We start from the raw sequence: 19044 nt of genomic DNA on the forward strand, positions 1-19044 counted from the left end.
CTTCAGGAACAGTCCCCTTTCCTGGCACAGGGTCTTCCACAACTGCAGGTCCACAACATCTGCTCCGTGATCCTCAACAGGCTGCAGGTCCACAACTGCTCCAACGGGATCCTTCACGGACTTTTTCAAAACTGCTGCACTGTGATTTCTCAAGGGTCTGCTCCACCCTGCTCCTCCATGGCTTACAGAGGGCAGGCTGCCGTCTCACCATGGGATGCAGGGAAAAATCTCTGTTCAGGGCACCTTCTCTGTCTCCTTCCTCGCTGACCGTGGTGTCTCTGCTCTGGCATTGCTCTTCTCTGGTGTTTCTCTCTCTCTTTCCTCCTCTGCCCTAAGCATACCCAGGTGTTTCCTCTTCTTGAATATATTAATCACAGAGGGGCACATCCGTTGCCCCTGATGGCCTCAACATTAGCCAAAGGTGGAGCTGGGCAGTTTAAAGGCAGAAGAGCCTGCAGAGGCTCCTTACATGCCTTGGGACCCCATCCCCTGCTACCAAAACTGGCACATCAACCCAGAACTGTCACTTAAAAACTGTGGAACAAATTTCTTCCTACAGTAATTATGGTTTAATTGGCATAACAGAAGGGTCTAATATGGATTTAATCTTGAGTTAGTAATATATGTTGGTCCTAATAAGTAAATTTACTATCTGTTTTCATCAACATTGATTTGAATATAATATCAGTGGCTAATTTGAAATGAAGATTCAACCCAGCACATTTTAAATAAGGAAAAATCAAGTAGTGGTATCTGAACAAACTGTATGCTGACTAGTCACACATATGCTGATGAATGGCATACATGCAATGTGGATCTTTCATAAACCTCTATTTTTAGAATAAAAACTGTGTCAAAAAGGTAGAAGAACTACATGCCCTGGCTGTCAACTTAGAGCACTTGAATTGTACTTGCCTGTACAGAAAGCACCATCTCTGCCTTTTTCTCTTTTAGTAATCAGGGTCATCCCTAAGCCAGCTGGTTATACTTTCAAGCTTGCTCCATGGTGGAAGTAGCTCACCTTCCTCTCAACCACAACCATTCCTTTTGTGAGCATATTCAGGTTTGCTTCCATGGCTGCTGGATCATGGTCCTATAAAACGACATAACAGTCCAGGTTGAGAAGGACCTCAAAAGATCATCTGATCCAGCCTTTTTTGGGAAAGGGAGCCTAGACAAGATATCTACCACCTTGTCCAGACAGGTGGTGAGGAAACTGCATCCCATAGTCTAAGAGGAACGAAGACTTCAAGGCCTTGGGACAGTTGGTGAAAGACTCTGGGGCACAAGTTGTTTTCTCTTTCCTCCTTCCAGTTGTGGGTGATTACATGGGATGCAATAAAGGTTCCGGTATGTAAATACCTGCTTCAGAGTCTATAGGCACTATAGACTATAGGAGCTATAGGCAGGGCTTTGAGTTCTTTGATCATGACTGCTTTTATAAGACACCATGTCTGCCAGTAACACATTGGAAAAGATTATCTTCCAGAGGGAAGAGGGTTCTAGGACAAGAATTGGCAGGGCTCATTTACAGAGCTTTAAAACTAGATTATAAGGGATGTGGGGTTGTAGCTGGGTTTGAACCAGTGGAATAGTGTTTTTGCATTAATGAAGACCAGAAGGCCTCCCAACCCCCAGGGTAGAATTAGTGTGCTCAGCTCACTCCCTGAAATGTCTGTACACCAATGCAGACAGCATAGGAAATAAAAAGGAGTTAGAAATCTGTGTGCAGTTGAGGGATTATGATACACTGGCAATTTTGGAGACATGGGGCAGCTCACATGATTGGAATGTGGTTATGGGTGGCAATGTCCTCTTTAGTAAAGACAGTCAACAAGATGAGGTACTGGAAGTTGCTTTTCACATGAGAGAGCAACTAGAATGTGTTGAGTTCTGTCCAGGGGTGGATGAGGAGCAAATTGAGAATTTGTGGGTGTGAATTAAGTGGCAGGCTAGCATGGATGATACTGCTTTGGGTGCCTATTAGAGGACACCTGATCAGGAAAAGGAGTTTGATGAGGCCTTCTACAGGCAGCTGAAAGCAGCCTTGCAATTGCAGGCCCTGATTCTCATGGGGGAATTAAACTACCTAGATGTTTGCTGAATGTGAGACATTCACATTCCAGGAGGTTCCTCAGGGCATTGATGATAACTTTGTGATGCAAACAGTGGATTAGACAACTAGGAGAGGATCACTGCTTCACCTTACACTCACTAACAAAGAGGGTCTGGTTGAGGGTCTGGTTGAAGCAGGGAAGGTTGAGGGCAGCCTTGGCTGCTGCAGCAGCTATGAGGAGGGACTGGCCACGTGGGAGGAATATAAGACTGTTGTCAGGGGATGTAGGGAGGCAACTAGGAAAGCCAAGGATTCCTTGAAATTAAGCCTTGTGAGAGAGGCCAAAGACAACAGGAAGGCCTTCTTCAACTACATTGCAAATCAAACTAGCACTAGAGACAGTATAGGCCCACTACTGAATGAGGTGGGTGACAGGGGATATGAAGAAAGCAGAGTCACTGAATGCCTTCTTTTGTCACTTTCACTTTATACTGCTGGAGACTGTCCTCAGGAGCCCCAGACCCCTGAGGCCTCAGAGGAAGTTAGGATAGGTTTATAAGGACTGGGCTAGGGATCAGTTAAGCAATCTGGACATCCAGATATCCAGGGGTCCTGATGGGATGCACCTGCGAGTGCTGAGGGAGCTGGCAGAAGTCATTGCTACGCCACTATCCATCATCTTTGGTAAGTCGTGGGCAACAGGAGAGGTACCTGAGGACTGGAGAAAAGAACTGTCACTCCAGTCCTCAAAAAGGATAAGAAGGAGGACCCCGGTAACTCACCTCCCTCCCTGGAAAGATGATGGAACAACTTATCCTGGGCTCTGTCTCTAGGGATATCAAGGATAAGAGGGTCATTAGGAGCAGTCAACATGGTTTTACCAAATGAGGTTTAACCAACCTGACAGCTTTTTATGAGGACATAACCAGGTGGATGGATGATGTTAGTGCAGTGGTTGTGCTTTGTCTAGATTTCAGTAAGGCATTTGATACTGTCTCCCACAGCATCCTCACAGCTAAACTGAGGAAGTGTGGTCTGGATGATCAGGTAGTGAGGTGGATTGTGAACTATTTAAAGGAAAGAAATCAGAGAGTTGTGGCCAGTGGGAAAGCATCTACTTGGAGGCCTTTATCTAGTGGAGTTCTTCAGGAGTTGTTACTGGAACCAGTACTATTCAATTTATTCCTCAGTGACCTGGATAAGGGAATAGAGTGCAATTTCAGCACGTTTGCTGGTGACACAAAACTGGGATGAATGGCTGGCACATCAATAGGCTGTGCTGCCATTCAGTGAGACCTAGGGTATATTGCTGACTCATGGTCATCCTTCTGCCCACCAGGACCCCCAGGTCCCTCTTCTCTATGCTGCTCTCTAACAGGTCTCTAACTGACCATGAGTCAGCAATATACCCTTGTTGCCAAGAAGGCCAATGGCATCCTGGGGTGCCTAAGAAGAGGGGTGCTTAGTAGATCAGAAGAGCTCCTCCCCTTTACACTGCCCTGGTGAGGCCATATCTGTAATATTTTGTGCAGTTCTGGCCCCTCTGTTCAAGAAGGACAGGGAACTGCTTGAAAGAGTCCAATAGAGGGCCACATAAGTGACAAAGGGAATGGAACATCTCCCTTATGAGGAAAGGCTGAGGGAGCTGGGTCTCTTCATCTTGGAGAAGAGCAGAATGAGAGGTGATCTCATTTATCTTTCTAAATATGTAAAGGGTGAGTGTACATAGGGCAGAGCCAGGCTCTTCTCAGTGATGTCCAATGATAGGACTATAGGCAACAGGTGCAAGCTGGAGCGTAGGAGGTTCCACATAAACATCAGTAAAAGCTTTTTCACTGTGAGGGTGGCAGACCGCTGGAACAGGCTGCCCAGTGAGGTGGTGGAGTCTTCTCTGGAGACATTCAAAACCCACTTGGACACATTCCTGTGTGACCTGCTGTAGGTGATCCTGCTCTGACAGGGGGGTTGGACTCCATGATCTTTCAAGGTCCCTTCCAACCCCAGAATTCTGTGATTCTGTGTTTCAAATTATTCATCAAGGCAGGATTTCTTTAGAAAGGTCAGTAGTGAAGAACAACATAATACTTAGGAAAACTTGTTTTTCCAGCAAAATCTGGCTTTGCACATTCATATAATGCTCCTTTTGCTTCCCACTCCATTGCTATACCAAGCCAGTAGAGAGGAACTGTTTGTTGTGGTCATATCAAACATAAATCAGAGTATTAAATTTCCTTAAGTTATTTCAGTAATTAGACTACAAATGTTGACCACTGCATTACTGGTGTTGGATTCATGCACAGTGATATGCTATTTCCTAATTAAACAACTGCACAATAATTTAACTGGGAGGAGGCACTTGTGGAAATCCATCAATGCTATTTATATTTGGGTCCATAAAAATGTAGTGTATACATTCATTGAAACAAACATATTAGCATCACAGCTCAATCGTTCTCATTTGTTCTGCCAATCACATCATTATTTCAGTGGAATTACATGCTTTTAAGGTTTGAACGTGGGATGTATGTCAGTTGCAGCACTCAACACCAAATTATATTTAAAAACAACAAGGTACAGATTTTTTTATTGTCAAGTTTCTACAGTGTTCCATTTTCTAGTCTTTTTTTTCAGTCTTTACAGTTCTACCAGCAATTATTTGCTTCTTTTTATTATTATTTCAGGTCACCAATAAGGCATATGTGCTTCTTGACAAGGCCTTTACTTTCAACAGACTACAAATTAATGCTTTTAGTTTCTATTTATAAAACTAAACCCATGCAACCAAATTATTCAATATCCATAAAGACCTTTCTTTGTCCAATTTAACACTATTTTAGGACTTGATATAAAAAATGGAAGTTTATCAATTTAAAAGGGCCCTCTGTATGACAGACGACTTCCACAGCTGAAATATAATTTCTTTAAATTGAATGTGAGACTCACAATCTTTAAAATTTGATTGTAAGATAGATCTAACCTAATGAGTCTCATTTTAAGATTTTCTTGTCATATGAGTACCTGACAAGTCAAATTAATATCTAAAAGTAACTTTTCCAGCTTTGCTATGAGCTGCATTTTAATACAAATAAATAACCATGTAAGAAGATAAATTGCAAATATGGCATGTTAGAGCTGATATGGTTGCAAATGGGATTATTCTTTTATAGAATAAGGATGTATTTTTTGTGATAACACTAACCTTTTCCCAAGAGATGTGGAAACTAACCAGAAAAAGTTATTATTACTCCAGGACAGCTGCCCACGAAGGGATTTAGGATTGTAATGGTATTAATTCATGCTTAGTCTCCTAATCTGCATACCTACCTGCAGTCAGGCATGAAGTCAATCATGAAAGAAAAATTGCAGTGTAATGTGCAGTTTCCCTTGAATTGCACATCTTTTGGAGTATATGCTTAAAAGAAAACTGAAAACTTCTGAAAAGAAAAGAAAACTTTTCAAGATCCTCTCTTAAAAAATGTGCCATTGGATGGTCTTTTATTGCAACTCAAATTAATTTTTATCTTTCTGACCTTTTACTCTCTTAGGTTACTTCCTGACCTTTTTGGAGCCAGTAAATAATATCACTGTAGTCCAGGGTCAAACAGCAATCCTCCACTGCAAGGTAGCAGGAAATCCGTCTCCAAATGTCAGATGGCTAAAAAATGATGCCCCAGTGGTTCAGGAGCCAAGACGGATCATCATCAGAAAAACAGATTATGGTTCACGTCTGAGAATCCAGGATCTGGATACTACAGACACGGGATACTACCAGTGCGTGGCTTCGAACGGAATGAAGACGATAACTGCAACAGGAGTGTTGTTTGTAAGGCTCGGTGAGTTCCTGGCTTTTATAATTACTCAGGCTGCTTTATAGAGTAGCTATTAGTTTTCACAATAGCATAAGAAAAAGTGAATTTGATGTTTTAAGAAGTCTCCACGTGAAAGTAAATAAATAAAGCCATGGTCTTGAGCCTCTCCGCCAATGTAGAACTTGTTAATTGAGGCTGATACAAGTTTACTGGCAGTAAAAGAAAGCAATATAGATGGAAAGGTCTGTAAATACATAATGAAGAAAAAAATTTAAAGAAGTGCCAGTATAAAGTAGCAGAAGGTAATGTTTCATTGCCTGGAGTTTTCACTGTACTGCTAAAGTCTGTAAAACAAAACTGGTGAGAATAGGAAGCAATTTTCGATGTTCATAGTGCTGGGCCCATCCTTGTGAATTGCCATGTCTGTACCACTGCAGAAAGCCTGGCCTCAAATTCTGACTGTTGACCGCTGGCCAAACCTTTCAAAAAGTGCCTATGTTGCATTTTTGGAAATTAATCATCTAGCCCAGAAAGCAACCTTTGATTGAGTTTGCTTCTGAAGCAATGGGAAAAAACTTTCAAGAGACTTCTGAAAATTTCTTCTAATTTTGTGATGAAAATTATTAATGATACAGTTTAGTTTGTAGTGATTCATTAAGTGATTTGTGGTTCATTCATTGGCACCTTTTTCCTGCTATGACAAAGGTTGAGAGCATCTCCTTGCCATACCATAAGCACTGGTAGGTAGCAAGGCTCAGGTAAGGCTTATTGAGAGGTAAATTATGTGCCAAGACAACACACCATATTTTTTAAAATATTTTTTTAAAGACCATGTTATTATAGTGGGAGATGCTTTCTAACAAAAATCAGATACACTCAAGTTGCTTCCCGAGCAGACAGAAGATTAATGGCTTTGAAAATAACAATATATATAAACATGTGCAGGAAAGCAGAGGATTTCACAGAGGATCTTGAGACAAACCTTTCATAAAGAGACATTTTCCTTTAGATTACTATTGACCTTTTTTATGCTGTTGTCCTTTAGTCAAACTTGTCAGCAGTGTTTTCTTTCTTTTATGTTTTCAGGTCCAACAAACAGCCCAAATCACAATCTTCAGTAAGTACTTTTTGGAAAATTACTTAATGCACCCTGACCTATTTTGTTCTGTTAAGAATTTAGTTCATAATCTCAGTAAACACCGCCTGCAACGACAGTGTGCTTGCGAAAAATATCTAATTTAATACAAAACTCACAGAATAGATGAACTTTTTTTCAGACATCAGTAGTATTCAGCTTGCTTATATCTTATTTTAGACAAGCAAAATACCACAAAGTCATGATTATTGAATAGCAATTATTTACAGAGGGAGTATGGGCTGTATGAGTGGCTAAAAATGAGTGGGCAGAGTGCTGAGGTTGCCATGGCTGCAAAATTATTATTGTTTTATTATTGTAACTTAAAAAGTCAGATAAAACAAGAGTAGATTCCTGTCTTTAGGTAGCTAGGTAAAGCCTCTGTTTATTAGTGTAATTTTGATTTTGGTGATTTTTGTTAGCTGCCTGGGCTAACTTGCTAGTCCATTCATTAGGATGAAAAATCACTTGGTTTTCATCATCATTGATTTATGTGTTAGTTTTTATGTAATTGTAATGCTACTTATTGTAGAATGTCTTGAAATAGATTCTGCAGCTGATTAATTAATGGAATGAGAAATGAAGTCTGAGGCCTTTTTATGTGTTAATAGCACAAGATGAGAGTTAGTGATTGGGTAATAAGAATAAGAGTATGAGCAAATTTATAAAAGAATATTGATGCTTTTCAGAAGTACATTACTGATTAGTGTTTGAGATTTCTTAAAGCCCAACAGCTTGGCTGAGAACATTTTAAATAACAACAGTGGGCTGAACACTAATCCATCCATCTTGCATGTACCTCACTCATTCATCTTACATATATAAAAATAATACTACGGTTCAAAGAACAGTTCTCAAATGCAATTGAAGTGTACTAAGCTCCAAGCACAAGGTGGAAAGCTGGCAAACAAGTTTTAGATTGATCCACTTTTTGTTATTAGGCAAATAATTAATCTGATATCTTTTTGGTTTCCCTAGTATTTCCCAAATTCTCCCCCTGTACCGAGAATCAACTTAGCAATATTTTAAAAATATCACCACCACCACCTCCAGCCGAGTGAAGGTGAATAAGGTTCCTTAGCCATCTTGTATGCATTCTGGCTTTGCCTAGGTTTTTAATGGTTGGCTCTTCAACCTTTGCTGGTTTTGAACTAAAGAAAGAAATAAAAAATAATAAAAAACGGGAATTCAATCATTTGGATTATGACTCCTTATTATGACACCTCTAAATTGGTCTTGTAGCAATGGTATTGGTGGTTGACCTGGAAGCAGTAGTGTGGCATCATTGTTTTGAACCTGCTGTTAAAATGTAAGGTGAATCATAAACTGCTGTTACGTTTTTATTATTATTGTTCTTATTGTTATTTCCACTAGACTGAAGAGAATGCTGAAACTTGAGTAAAACAAGCTCAGGCCAAAGGGTTAGTGAGAATTTGTGGAGGATTTACCATGCAAGTTCAAGGAGCTCTCAGGGCTTAAAGATTTTTGCTTCATCTCATGCCTGCTTCTGTTACATTTTTTTTCCTCTTTCCTTCTTAAATAGATTTTTCCCACCTTTCCCAAATTTCTATCCAGCCTCTGGATAATTTTTTCTTTTTATGCCTCACAGTAGTTCCCATGTTCTTCTGCTCTATGCCTCTGAGGTAGTCCTTCAGACAAAATGATGTAATTTAGTAGTGTTATCTTTTCTTTCCAGAAACTGATTATGATTTCTCTACTGAATGTTTAGTATAAAGTAATGCAGGTCGATTTGTATGCTGGAAAAGAGAAAAGGGGAAAAGTGAAAGTAACTTACTGCTTCGAGGAAGCCCACATAAGACAAAATTGCAGGAAAGACAACTGGCCTGGCTGAGCAGGGAGCTTTTACTGTGACTTGGGAAAAAAAGAGAGAGGGGAAACATAGCAGCCAAGGATAAGGAAAAGGCTGAAATACTTAGTGACTTCTTTGCCTCCATCTTCATTAATTAGACCAGCCATCCCCAGCGTATTCAGCTCCCTGAGCTGGAAGATGAGGATGGAGAGCAGCACAACTCTCCCATAATTGAGGAGGAAGCAGGAATGACCTGCTGTGGCACCTGGAAACCCACAACTGAGGGGCTGGAGAAGCTGGCAGAGGAGCTCACCAGGCCTCTGTCCATTGTCTACCAAGTGTCTTGGTTAACAGGGGAGGTCTCAGTTAACTGGATGTTTGCTAATGTGATGCCCATCTACAGGAAGGGCCAGAAGGATCCAGGCAGCTATAGGCCTGCCAGCCTGACCTCAGTGCCTGGAAAAAGTTCATGCTGAGTGCACCCACTCTGGCAAGTGCAGGACAGCCAAGGGATGGAGCTCAGCCAGCATGGGTTCAGGAAAGGCAGGTCCTGCCTAACCAACCCGGTCTCATTCTGTGACCAAGTGACCCACCTAGTGGATGAGGAGAAGGCTGTAGATGTTGTATAGCTGGACTTTAGTAAAGACTCTGACACCATCCCACACAGCATTCTCCTTGAGAAGCTGGTGGCTCGTGCATAGCCTCATATACTGGTCATATACTTAAAAACTGGCTCCATGGAAGGACCTGGGGAGCTGTAGTCAACAGAGTTTAATCCAGTTATCTCCCTGTCACCAGTGGTGTTTCCTCATGCTCGGTTTTGGGGCCGGTCCTGTTCAGTATCTTCATTAAAGATCTGGATGAGGGGATTAAAGGTTCTTGAGTAAGTTTGCAGATGACACCAAGTTGGGTGGGAGTGTTGATCTGTTTGAAGGTGGAAAGGCTCTGCAAGGGGACCTGGACAGGCTGGACCAATGGGCCAAGGCCAGTAAAATGAGGTTTAACAAGGCCAAGTGTCGGGTCCTGCCCTTTGGTGACAACAACCCCATGCAACATTACAGACCTGGGGAAGAGTGTCTGGGAGGCTGCCAGGCAGAAAAGGATCTTGGGGATGCTGGTCAACAGCAGGCTGAATATGAGCCAGCAGTGTGCCCAGGTGGGCAAGAAGGCCACCAGCGTCCTGGCCTGGATCAGGAATAGTGTGACCAGCAGGAGAGGGGAAGTGATTGTACCTCTGTATTCAGCATTGGTGAGACAACACCTTGAGTGCTGTGTTCAGTTCTGGGCCCCTTGCAACCATAAAGACATTGAGTTTCTGGAGTGAGTTCAGAAAAGAGCAGCCAAGCTGGTGAAGGGTCTGAAAAACAAGTCCTATGAGGAGGGGCTGAGGAAATTGGGAATGTGGAATCACCAGCCCTGAAAGTATTTAAAAACCATGCAGATGAGGCACTTCAGGGCAGATACAGATATTGATAAATATATATATAATTTTATTTGGGGGCAAGGAGGGCAGGGGGGATGCTGACAGTTGGATGCAGTGATCTTAGAGGTTTTTTCCAACTGACACAATTCTGTGATTCTGTGAACAAGGGGCTCTTTCTGTTTTCTTGCTGCACAAGTCTTATGTTGAACCACCCAAGAAGTATTCCTCCTGGCACTAATTCTTCCAAAACTGTACGCTTCAGTGGAAGCACTGAAACCTAAAACCATTGTAACTTCATTTTAAACTATACCTAATGAATTGTTAAAGGGTTAAAATTTTACTTAAGTAGATGCCATATCTTAGTAGATATCGAAGTATTTTTATGCAGTCCATGTGTTCTGCTTTGGATTTCTAGAAATTATATACAATTAAACATTGCCAGAGATCAAATGTGCCCGAGGCAGTCGGACTTGCCAGTGCAAAAAAGGGCACTGACTTTCAGGTAGTGAAGTTGAGTAATTTCAAATTCAACCAAAGACATAATCTTAAAATGTGTGTGGATGTTTTTGAGAGCTTGGAGTGGTCTTTAATTTCTTGGAAGGTCTGTATCTGTAAAATTTTCCAGAGTTTTTCCTACTGAGAAATATAATCAAAATTACTTATTTACAAAAGTATTTAAATTATTGCAACTATTAATAGCCACTAAAAATTAATTTACAAAGGAAATAAAATCAAAATACAATCTGAAAATTAGTCCCTGTCCAAAGGACTCTGCTGCTAGAGATAGAGGACAAGCAAGTTGAATCCTTTATTTCACTGCATAATGCTATTATCTTTTGTATCATTAAGATTATTATCTTTTCACCTTCTAGAGAGAAATATCCTCTCCGTTCAGAAAAGTACAAGTGTGTGGAAATAATATAAATGCATAGCAAATACCAGAGAATACTTTTTCAGCATAGTTTAAAATTAAGCAATGGATGTTAATCTCTTGGAACTTAAGAGTAGGAGGAGAGAAACTGTTGCTTTCCCTTCTAGAGGTGTTGCTCTTACAAATTAACATCATTCCAAAAGAGTATGTGTTCTCTAGTCTAATATATTTTTCTCTTGAATTGAACAATTACGTTGAATTTTACCCATTGGGCAAATTCCTCTTTTAAAGCTGTTTAGATATCTCATTAGCCTGTGCCACCTTGAAGAAAACTTAAAATGGAAGATATCTGGAAGTTTGTTGGCCCAAAGGGCCTCGGAAAAATCTGATGAGGCTTTAGTAGATGTGTGAAAGCACAACAGAATAGAGCCAGAAAGAAATAGGTATAAACCTAAGTGTTTGTGAACAGAACTGTCTCTCTTACCAGTGCTTCACTTTTCCCACATGAACCTCATGCGGTCTGCTCAGAATGCCAGGAGGTGAACATCTCCTTCCATAGCCTTGCACAGGAGCTTTCTAAGAAACTTGGAGAAGTCCCTGCTTTCTCACCCTGTGACTTAGATCAGTTCTGTGTTTGCAGTTGCTGATGCCTTTGTGCTAGACCCTTGGAGAAACATGTGGGAAGAAATACTGCCATCAAGTAGAAATTGTCGTTACTTTGGGGAGATGTGTTTGTTTTGTTAATCATTCAGAATAAATATACATGCTGTCATGCCTTATTTTCTTGAAGATTTGGGGACAGCAGTAACAATTTTTAGGTTCAGTTCATTGAAGAAATATGATGAAGCAACTGTAGTTGAAAAGAAGTTCTTCTAAACAATAGAAAACAGAATGCCTTTAAAACTTAGTAACATGTCTGAGTTAAAACTCTAGTGAGGAACACTGGCTGTGGTGGGCAGTTTATTCTGTGTTTCTGCATATATCATGGCTTTTAACATATAGCCAAAGCATACCTCCCCAAAGGGAGCTTTCTGTATGATGTGACAGGCATTTGTACAGCTTTATGATGGGGACAAGTATGTTTTTGTGATGTGACAAATCTCCACATAAGGTGGAAAATGGAATATGGGTCCTTGGGAAAAGAAGATGGAAAGGAGTGAGTCATTAGACCACTTCACTCTGAGGCCACTTCCCTGCAGTTTCCGTTTTTCTTTTCAGGATTGGTGGGGAGGCTGTATTCACATTGGTGTGGGGTTAGGGGTCCTTTCAGGGAATTTGACTTATGATCACAGATCTGCTTCTGGGATCATTGCTTTAAATGTCCTTTCACAGTTGCTCAGGCCCAGAGTAGGAAATTGATTGAGGAAGGAGTGTACTGTAACCAAGGCTGCACTAAACTGTTTTACGTACTCTTTTCTCTGTTATATTTTAGAGTGTAGGTTTTTTGTACAGTGACTTTTTACTCTGCCTGTGTAGGATACAGCCTGTAAGGGCTCATAATTACACTGCCTTACAAATAATGTATAACTAAATGTTAAGCTCTGGTCTCTCCAGATCTGTAAAGTGCACTCAGAAGAAGCTGACCACCTTGTCTGGTAATGAAACCCTCCTTTTTATCCTAGTCTTACTTTTGTGTTTAAAAAAAAATGTATTTTATTCACACGAGAAACCCAGAATATGCTTAATTTAAGGCAGAGGTAAAGAGCAGTGAAAGTACTGGTCTGAATTGCTTTGCAGATCCCAGCTTTTAGCCACACCGTTATTTCCTCAGCTTTAAGCTTCCACTTAGATATTTTCTAATCAGTAGTAAATAAATGATGAATGTTCTAATGCCTTTTGTATTATTCAGTGATGGAAGTAGAAATTCAATATGTGCATACAAAATGGACTAATTTAAAAGAACTAAACATATATTTAAACTACTAGGCATGTCGTCATGGAGGAGTGTCTTTAGTCCTGCAACTTATTATCTGGGCAAACTATTGCAAGTAGTAATTTTTCCTTTCCTACAAAAGAAGGGAAGAACAAAGGAGAGAAGTTGACAGGGCATATAGAAAAAATTGTAATTGTTTCTTTCCATCTGCTCTTTTCACCAGTCTATCTTGTTCAGAAATCCCCCAGAACAAAAGGAAAGGCAAGCATATACACAGGTGATTAAAAATAGCCCTTCAGGAAAGCTTTACCATTTTTGTACTACCATATAAATCAAATGCCCCTGAGACTTACTGTGTAATGCAGCTACTTTGAACTGTTTTCCTGAGAGAGCCTGGTTGCAAAGACAAGAAAGCAGCCCTATGGGACTTGCCTGCTGTTGGGCAAGGTTTCCAGATACCTTAGAAAGAAGAAGAAGGGATTAGCTACACTTCTGACCATTTTTACAGTTAAGCTAAGCTAGGAGGGTTAAATGTGAGCAAGTGCCTTCCCACTTGCGATTACCATTACTGTCAAGATACTTTTAAATTGGTTAGGTCACGCAGAGTAATGAGTGTAATGCTTACCTGTTTTGCATATATATTGGGTGCTACAGCATGCAGGACACCAAAGCAATTGAACACTTTTTCCCTAAGAATTCTGCTTTCCAAAATTCAGAAATTCAGCTCATAAGTAAATATTGAAAGAAGCTGATAGTTTCTGTAAGGGACTGTGTGCTGGGACAGCTTCCATACTCTTCAGGATGATGGTTATCTTTTGGTAGCCAGCGGGCTATCATATCAGGCAAATTGTAAGATGCAGCTCTGTGATGTGCAGTATATGGCAAAAATACAAGTACCACTCTGAATTTGTGAATATGTGACCCAAACATGCTCTCTTCCAGCAAATTCCAGCTCAGCTTAGGCTTGGACAGCTCGGAGTATTTTTATTAAACTAAGGAAGTTGCAGTCGAAAGAAGACGTGTTAATCTGCTTAAGGGTATATGTAAATTTATATACAAAGTAGTAATGGCCTTTGTGCTTTTGGCAAGTAGCTACAGCAGCTGTTGGACATCCCTGATATAACCAGCAATCTTTAGTTTGTTCCGATTTTACTTCCTCCCTCTCTCCATCCCTTCTGTCCTTCAGTAGCTTAACTGGCTTTCAAAGTATTTATTGTATGTCCTACAAAAGGACAATTATAGGTCCCTGAGACTTCCTGTCAGCATTTGATGCCACATTGAGTTTAATTAGAGTTTCTTAGGATGCTGAATAGCCTCTAAGTACATGCAAGGAAAGGGAGAAGGTTGTAGTTAGGCACAAAGATAAAGAAACACTATTCCAATGAAAAGAAGGCAGCTCAACACAATGAGATGTTTTAACACCATATCTCAAATCATCCTTTCAATTTTTAATGCTTTGTGGTTAATCTTTCTCTACTTTTTTCATTATTTTGTTTGCCATTTCAGTTTGAAAGAGCCAAGCTATAGATTCTACTAATTTTGTGTACTTGGGAAGGGAAACAGATGGTACAAACTGATAAATCTTGAACATTTCCATTAAAAAATAATAAATATTGAGTGATAGAGGACATATTTTTAAAAAAAGAAGGAGAAAGAGTAAGTACTAAGGAAGTCTAGAACTTTTGAATTGTACTCCTCTGTTAAGTCTAAAATCTGATGTAAAACTACCTAAAAATATAGTTGCAAGAAACGTGTCTCATCAGCAGTCCCTCTCATGCTCTTCAAGAAGTTCAATAATAATGTGTCCCGTTTCTCACCTTTTTTTTTTTTCCATCTGATAATAACATAGAAGATGCACTTAATTTCTTTACGTGGCACATAAGCAATAGCTGTTATATCGCAGGAACTTTTTTTTACATATTTATGTGTGCACACTTGTACACATAATTCCATCCTGCTACCCACCCACCGCCCCCCCCTGCCCAGGGGGTTTCTAACCAGAGAGTGCACTAAGCCCTGCTTCACCAGGCTTTCCTTCGAGTTGGAAAATCAGTTCCTTTATTTCGGTGAGACACTCCCGGAAGGCTGACCTGCATGTGGAAATCCTGATAATTTCATCTGTCTCAGTTTTTCAAATTACATTGAAAAAACTCCATTTTTGTTACCTATCTAATGCCAGCAAAGTAGTTTCAGACTGCAAAACAGTGAGTAGAGGGGTGAAGGAACGGAACAGAACAGAACAAAATGGAATTAAATCGTTCCAGTTGTCAGGGACTTACATGCTAGTCCAAATGCCTGTCCACCCCAGGGATAAGCAAAATTTAAAGCATACAATGAAGGGCATTGCCCAGTTGCCTCATTTTAAGGCACTGACAGGCATAGAGCATCAACCACCTCTCTAGGGAGCCTGTTCCAGCATCTGATGACCATATCAGTAAAGAAATGTTTCCAAATAATATCAGCTCTGAACTTCTTGCAACCATTCTCTGTCATTGGATGCTCAGTAGAGGAGAGCAGCACCTCCTTCTCAACTTCACCTCCTCAGGAAGTTGCAGAGATCAATGAGCCTCCTTTTTTCCAAACTAGACAAACCCAGTGTCCTCAGCCACTTGGCATCCATCTGCTGAGCATCTGACAGAGATGGTTCCTCTCCAAGCAGAGAAGAGCCCCTTGGTAAGCTTCTCAGGGCTCTTGCCTTGGCAGGAGGCAAGCCCAGGTTGATGCAGAGAGCAGCACCAAGTCATGACTCTGCACAAGAGGAGAGATTTGGGTGCTGCCGTAGCAAGGCTGCACCCAGCAGTACAGGCTGGTAGGAGAGCAGAACCCTGGGACATGAGAGCAGAGGGTGCAGGGAGTACAAAGCCAGGACTGGGGTGATGACTGGTGAAGCATGAGCTGTCTTTGGAGGCCACCTGCCTGGAAACATTTGCCCTGGGACCAGCTGCAGAGATGCAGGCCTGGAGATGGGTAACACTTTTGGCAGGGAAAACCAAAATAGTACATGGCATGCATAGAAGGACCCGTCAGCATTAACATCCCACTTCTCCTGTCAAAAAAGGGGTAAAATAGCACTGCCACCTGCACTGTTAGTAAGACTGAGGCGTATTGCATGGTTTTCATGTACTTATTTTATTTGCATAATTACATCTGAGGGGCTGGGAGCACTTGAAGGCTGGCATGTGCCCCAGCTGATGGCCCAGTCCTGGTCTGGCCATCCCCTGAGGTGTCCTCCACAGTCACTGACGTGGTGCTGGCCTCTTTTTGGCTGGAGAGTCCTCAGAGCTGCTGGTCCTACTCTTTGGGGGTTGTCGTGGCCCCCCAAAGGAGCATTCACTGCCTTGGCTGGAAGTGGCAGGCCTGGGCACCCACTCCTGTGGCTCCTCCTGTGGCTTGTCTTACTTCACAGGGATGGCAATGGGAGCAGAGTGGTGGCTGCTGGGACCCCCACCACTCTCAGTGGATGAGGTGCTGCGGAGCCCATCTGTGATGGGTCCCTCAGAGCTGCTGATGGGCACTGGGCTGGGAGAGAGAGAAAGAGAGAGACCTTCCTTGGGAGGCAGTGGGACCAAGAGCACCTATGGAGCTGCCCTCCCATCCCCCAACAGCATGGGTGTCCTGTCAGCCGAAAAGATGACAGGCCTCTGTGCTGCACCATTGCACAGTGACATGGGTAAGCTGTTGTACAAATGTCACTGTGTGGTTGTGGAGGGAGATCCTCATCACCTGGACCAGAAGCTCTGTATCCATCCTGTGACTGGTTAGGATGGCTGTTATGTTGTCCTCCACCATGGTTGCCTCTGACTCATTGCCAAAAATCTGCCAGTGACAGGCCTGGGGCACTGTCTACTTCTTTAGGGAGCCTGTTCCACTGTTTCGTTACCCTATCAATAAATAGGTGATTCCTAATATTTAGTCTGAACCTCCCATGATGTACCTTTAAGCCATTTCCATGTGTTCTACCACTGGATCCCTGGAAGAAGAGATCTCCCTCTCCACTTCCCCTCCTTAGGAATCTGTGGAGATCCGTGAGGTCACCTCTCACCCTTGTTCTCCCTACCAGCTTTGTTGCCCTCCTCTGGGTGCATTCAGGTTCCTTAACATAACTCTTGAACTGTGGGGCCCAGAACCACACACTGTGCTTGAGTTTAGTCTGCTCTAACACTGAATACAGTGGTTCCCCACTGGTCATGCTGTGCTGGATGCAGTTTCTCCTTGTGGCTGCCAGGGCACATGGCTGACTCATGCTGAATCTGCTACTGACCAGCACCCCCACATTCCTTCCTCTCCCAATTTATATTGTGTGTACTTGTTCTGTTCCAGGTGCAAAAGCCTCATTTTGTTGTCTTTGTTATATTCCATGCCACAGATGATTGCCCAGTGCTCCAATATATCTAGATCTCTCTGCAAGGTCTATTGTCCCTTTAGAGACTCAATGGCATCTCAAAGATTACAATTATTAGCAAAACTAACAACTACATTCAACACCTGCCTCCGGACCATTGATAAAAACGTTGACCCTGCAATTATGCCCTGAGGAGGACTGCTGAATGGCCACCAGCCAGGTGTGGTCCCATTAACTACAACCCATTGAACTCTACTGTTCAGCCAGTTCTTCAGCCAGCACACTGTATACATCCTCAAGAAACACATGCAATGTTACCTCAGTTCCCAAAACAGAAAGAATCTGTATTTCCTCCAGAGTAAGAACAGTCTGTCTCAGCAGCATGCATTGTAAGAAAATACTGTTTCACACAGGAATAAATATTCAATGATTTCAACAAGAGGATTGCAGGCTGTCTTTTTACTTTCTTCTGTAAGAAAATTACAGTTTATTACATAAAATTGTAGAGTCATCTAGGTAGGAAAAGGCCCTTGAGACCATCGATTCCAGCTATAAAATGTTACATAAAAATGTGTTCATAACTGTAAGATCTGCTAAATTACACAGGAATCTTAAACTTTGAAGAAAGGCATGCTTGTGACCATGCTGTGTTAATGAAGTTAAAATCTCTAGCTAGTTTCTGACTCTGAGCTGCTGTGGTGGTGTCCCCCATTTATTCTTAGTAGCTGCAAGGTAGCATGCTTATACTCTTTCTGTTAATTAATGTGGAAAAGAAAACCTCAGTGAGTAATGGAAGTCTAACTGCATACTTTTTACTTCACCATTAGACTAGAAAGAAGAGAGAATAGCAAAAATGTGTTAAAAAATCAGTAGTTACAAGATGCAGGCACTTCAGCGATGTGTGAATTGTCATTCAGACTGACAGCTAAATAAGTATCTTCAGATCATAGTTTTCTTATGTTAAGAACTCAGTGCTGAAATGCTAAACTTGGAGAAGAGTTTGATTTCCTAACAGAGTTTCCTACATATTTTGACTTATGAGGAGTTTATTAATGTTAAGCCTGATTAGATTGATTTACAGAGCCACTTACAGCCTATCGAGGTAATGTTTCATGTGTAGCATCATTTGTGAGGCATCTGAAAATAAATTATTACTCTGACTTTGGAATGTGAACTGTTTTGCTTTGCCTGAGATACAGTGCCGTAGTATGTGAAGATTAAAATGAACAAATAATGACATTTGATCATTAATTTGATATACATAGGGGGAAAAAAAGAAAAGTCTTTGGAAATGACGTGTGATAAACATTCAATAAATGTTTTTAAGTGCAAAGGAAGAAAAGGGGAAATTATTTCCTGGTATTACATGAGGGCTGGATACCTAGACTTCCCAGCAGTTTTGGGTGATTCAGGGTGCTGTGCCCTCAGCCCCCACGAAGGGTAGCTACTGAGTCAGAGGTTATACTTTCCTACCTCCTTGCAGTGGCTGAAGTATCAGAGTGTCTGCTTATTTTTAATTCTTGAGAACTTGATTTTAATTGAAACTGGCATAAAATTTCCTCTGCACAAGAAAAAAGATCAACAAACCTATTATGCGGAATGATGATGACACACCAGAATTATTGCATGACTTATGGATTCCCCAGCTATACCACCCAGTCCTCTGCCACTGTAACATGTAGATAGTGCTAATAATAGACTGCTGTCTTCAGTACAGATTAGCCC

The 19044-nt window shown here is 41.4% G+C and overlaps 1 protein-coding gene across 4 annotated transcripts in view; it reads left to right on the plus strand.

Annotated features, from left to right (window-relative positions):
- ROR2 (receptor tyrosine kinase like orphan receptor 2) overlaps nucleotides 1–19044 on the plus strand; it is a 161978-nt gene that overhangs the window by 120738 nt on the left and 22196 nt on the right. For 3 of the 4 annotated variants that reach the window (XM_071731417.1, XM_071731414.1, XM_071731413.1), the window contains exons 3-4: nucleotides 5602–5889; nucleotides 6952–6982. In XM_071731417.1, coding sequence (XP_071587518.1) covers nucleotides 5602–5889; nucleotides 6952–6982 — 319 coding nt within the window. Of the gene's footprint in view, nucleotides 1–1401; nucleotides 2741–5601; nucleotides 5890–6951; nucleotides 6983–19044 lie in introns of those variants that run through there. The other variant, XM_071731416.1, reaches the window with a different exon arrangement.

This window comes from Heliangelus exortis, chromosome Z (assembly GCF_036169615.1).
Source record: "Heliangelus exortis chromosome Z, bHelExo1.hap1, whole genome shotgun sequence".
Classification (NCBI taxonomy): Eukaryota; Metazoa; Chordata; class Aves; order Apodiformes; family Trochilidae; genus Heliangelus; species Heliangelus exortis.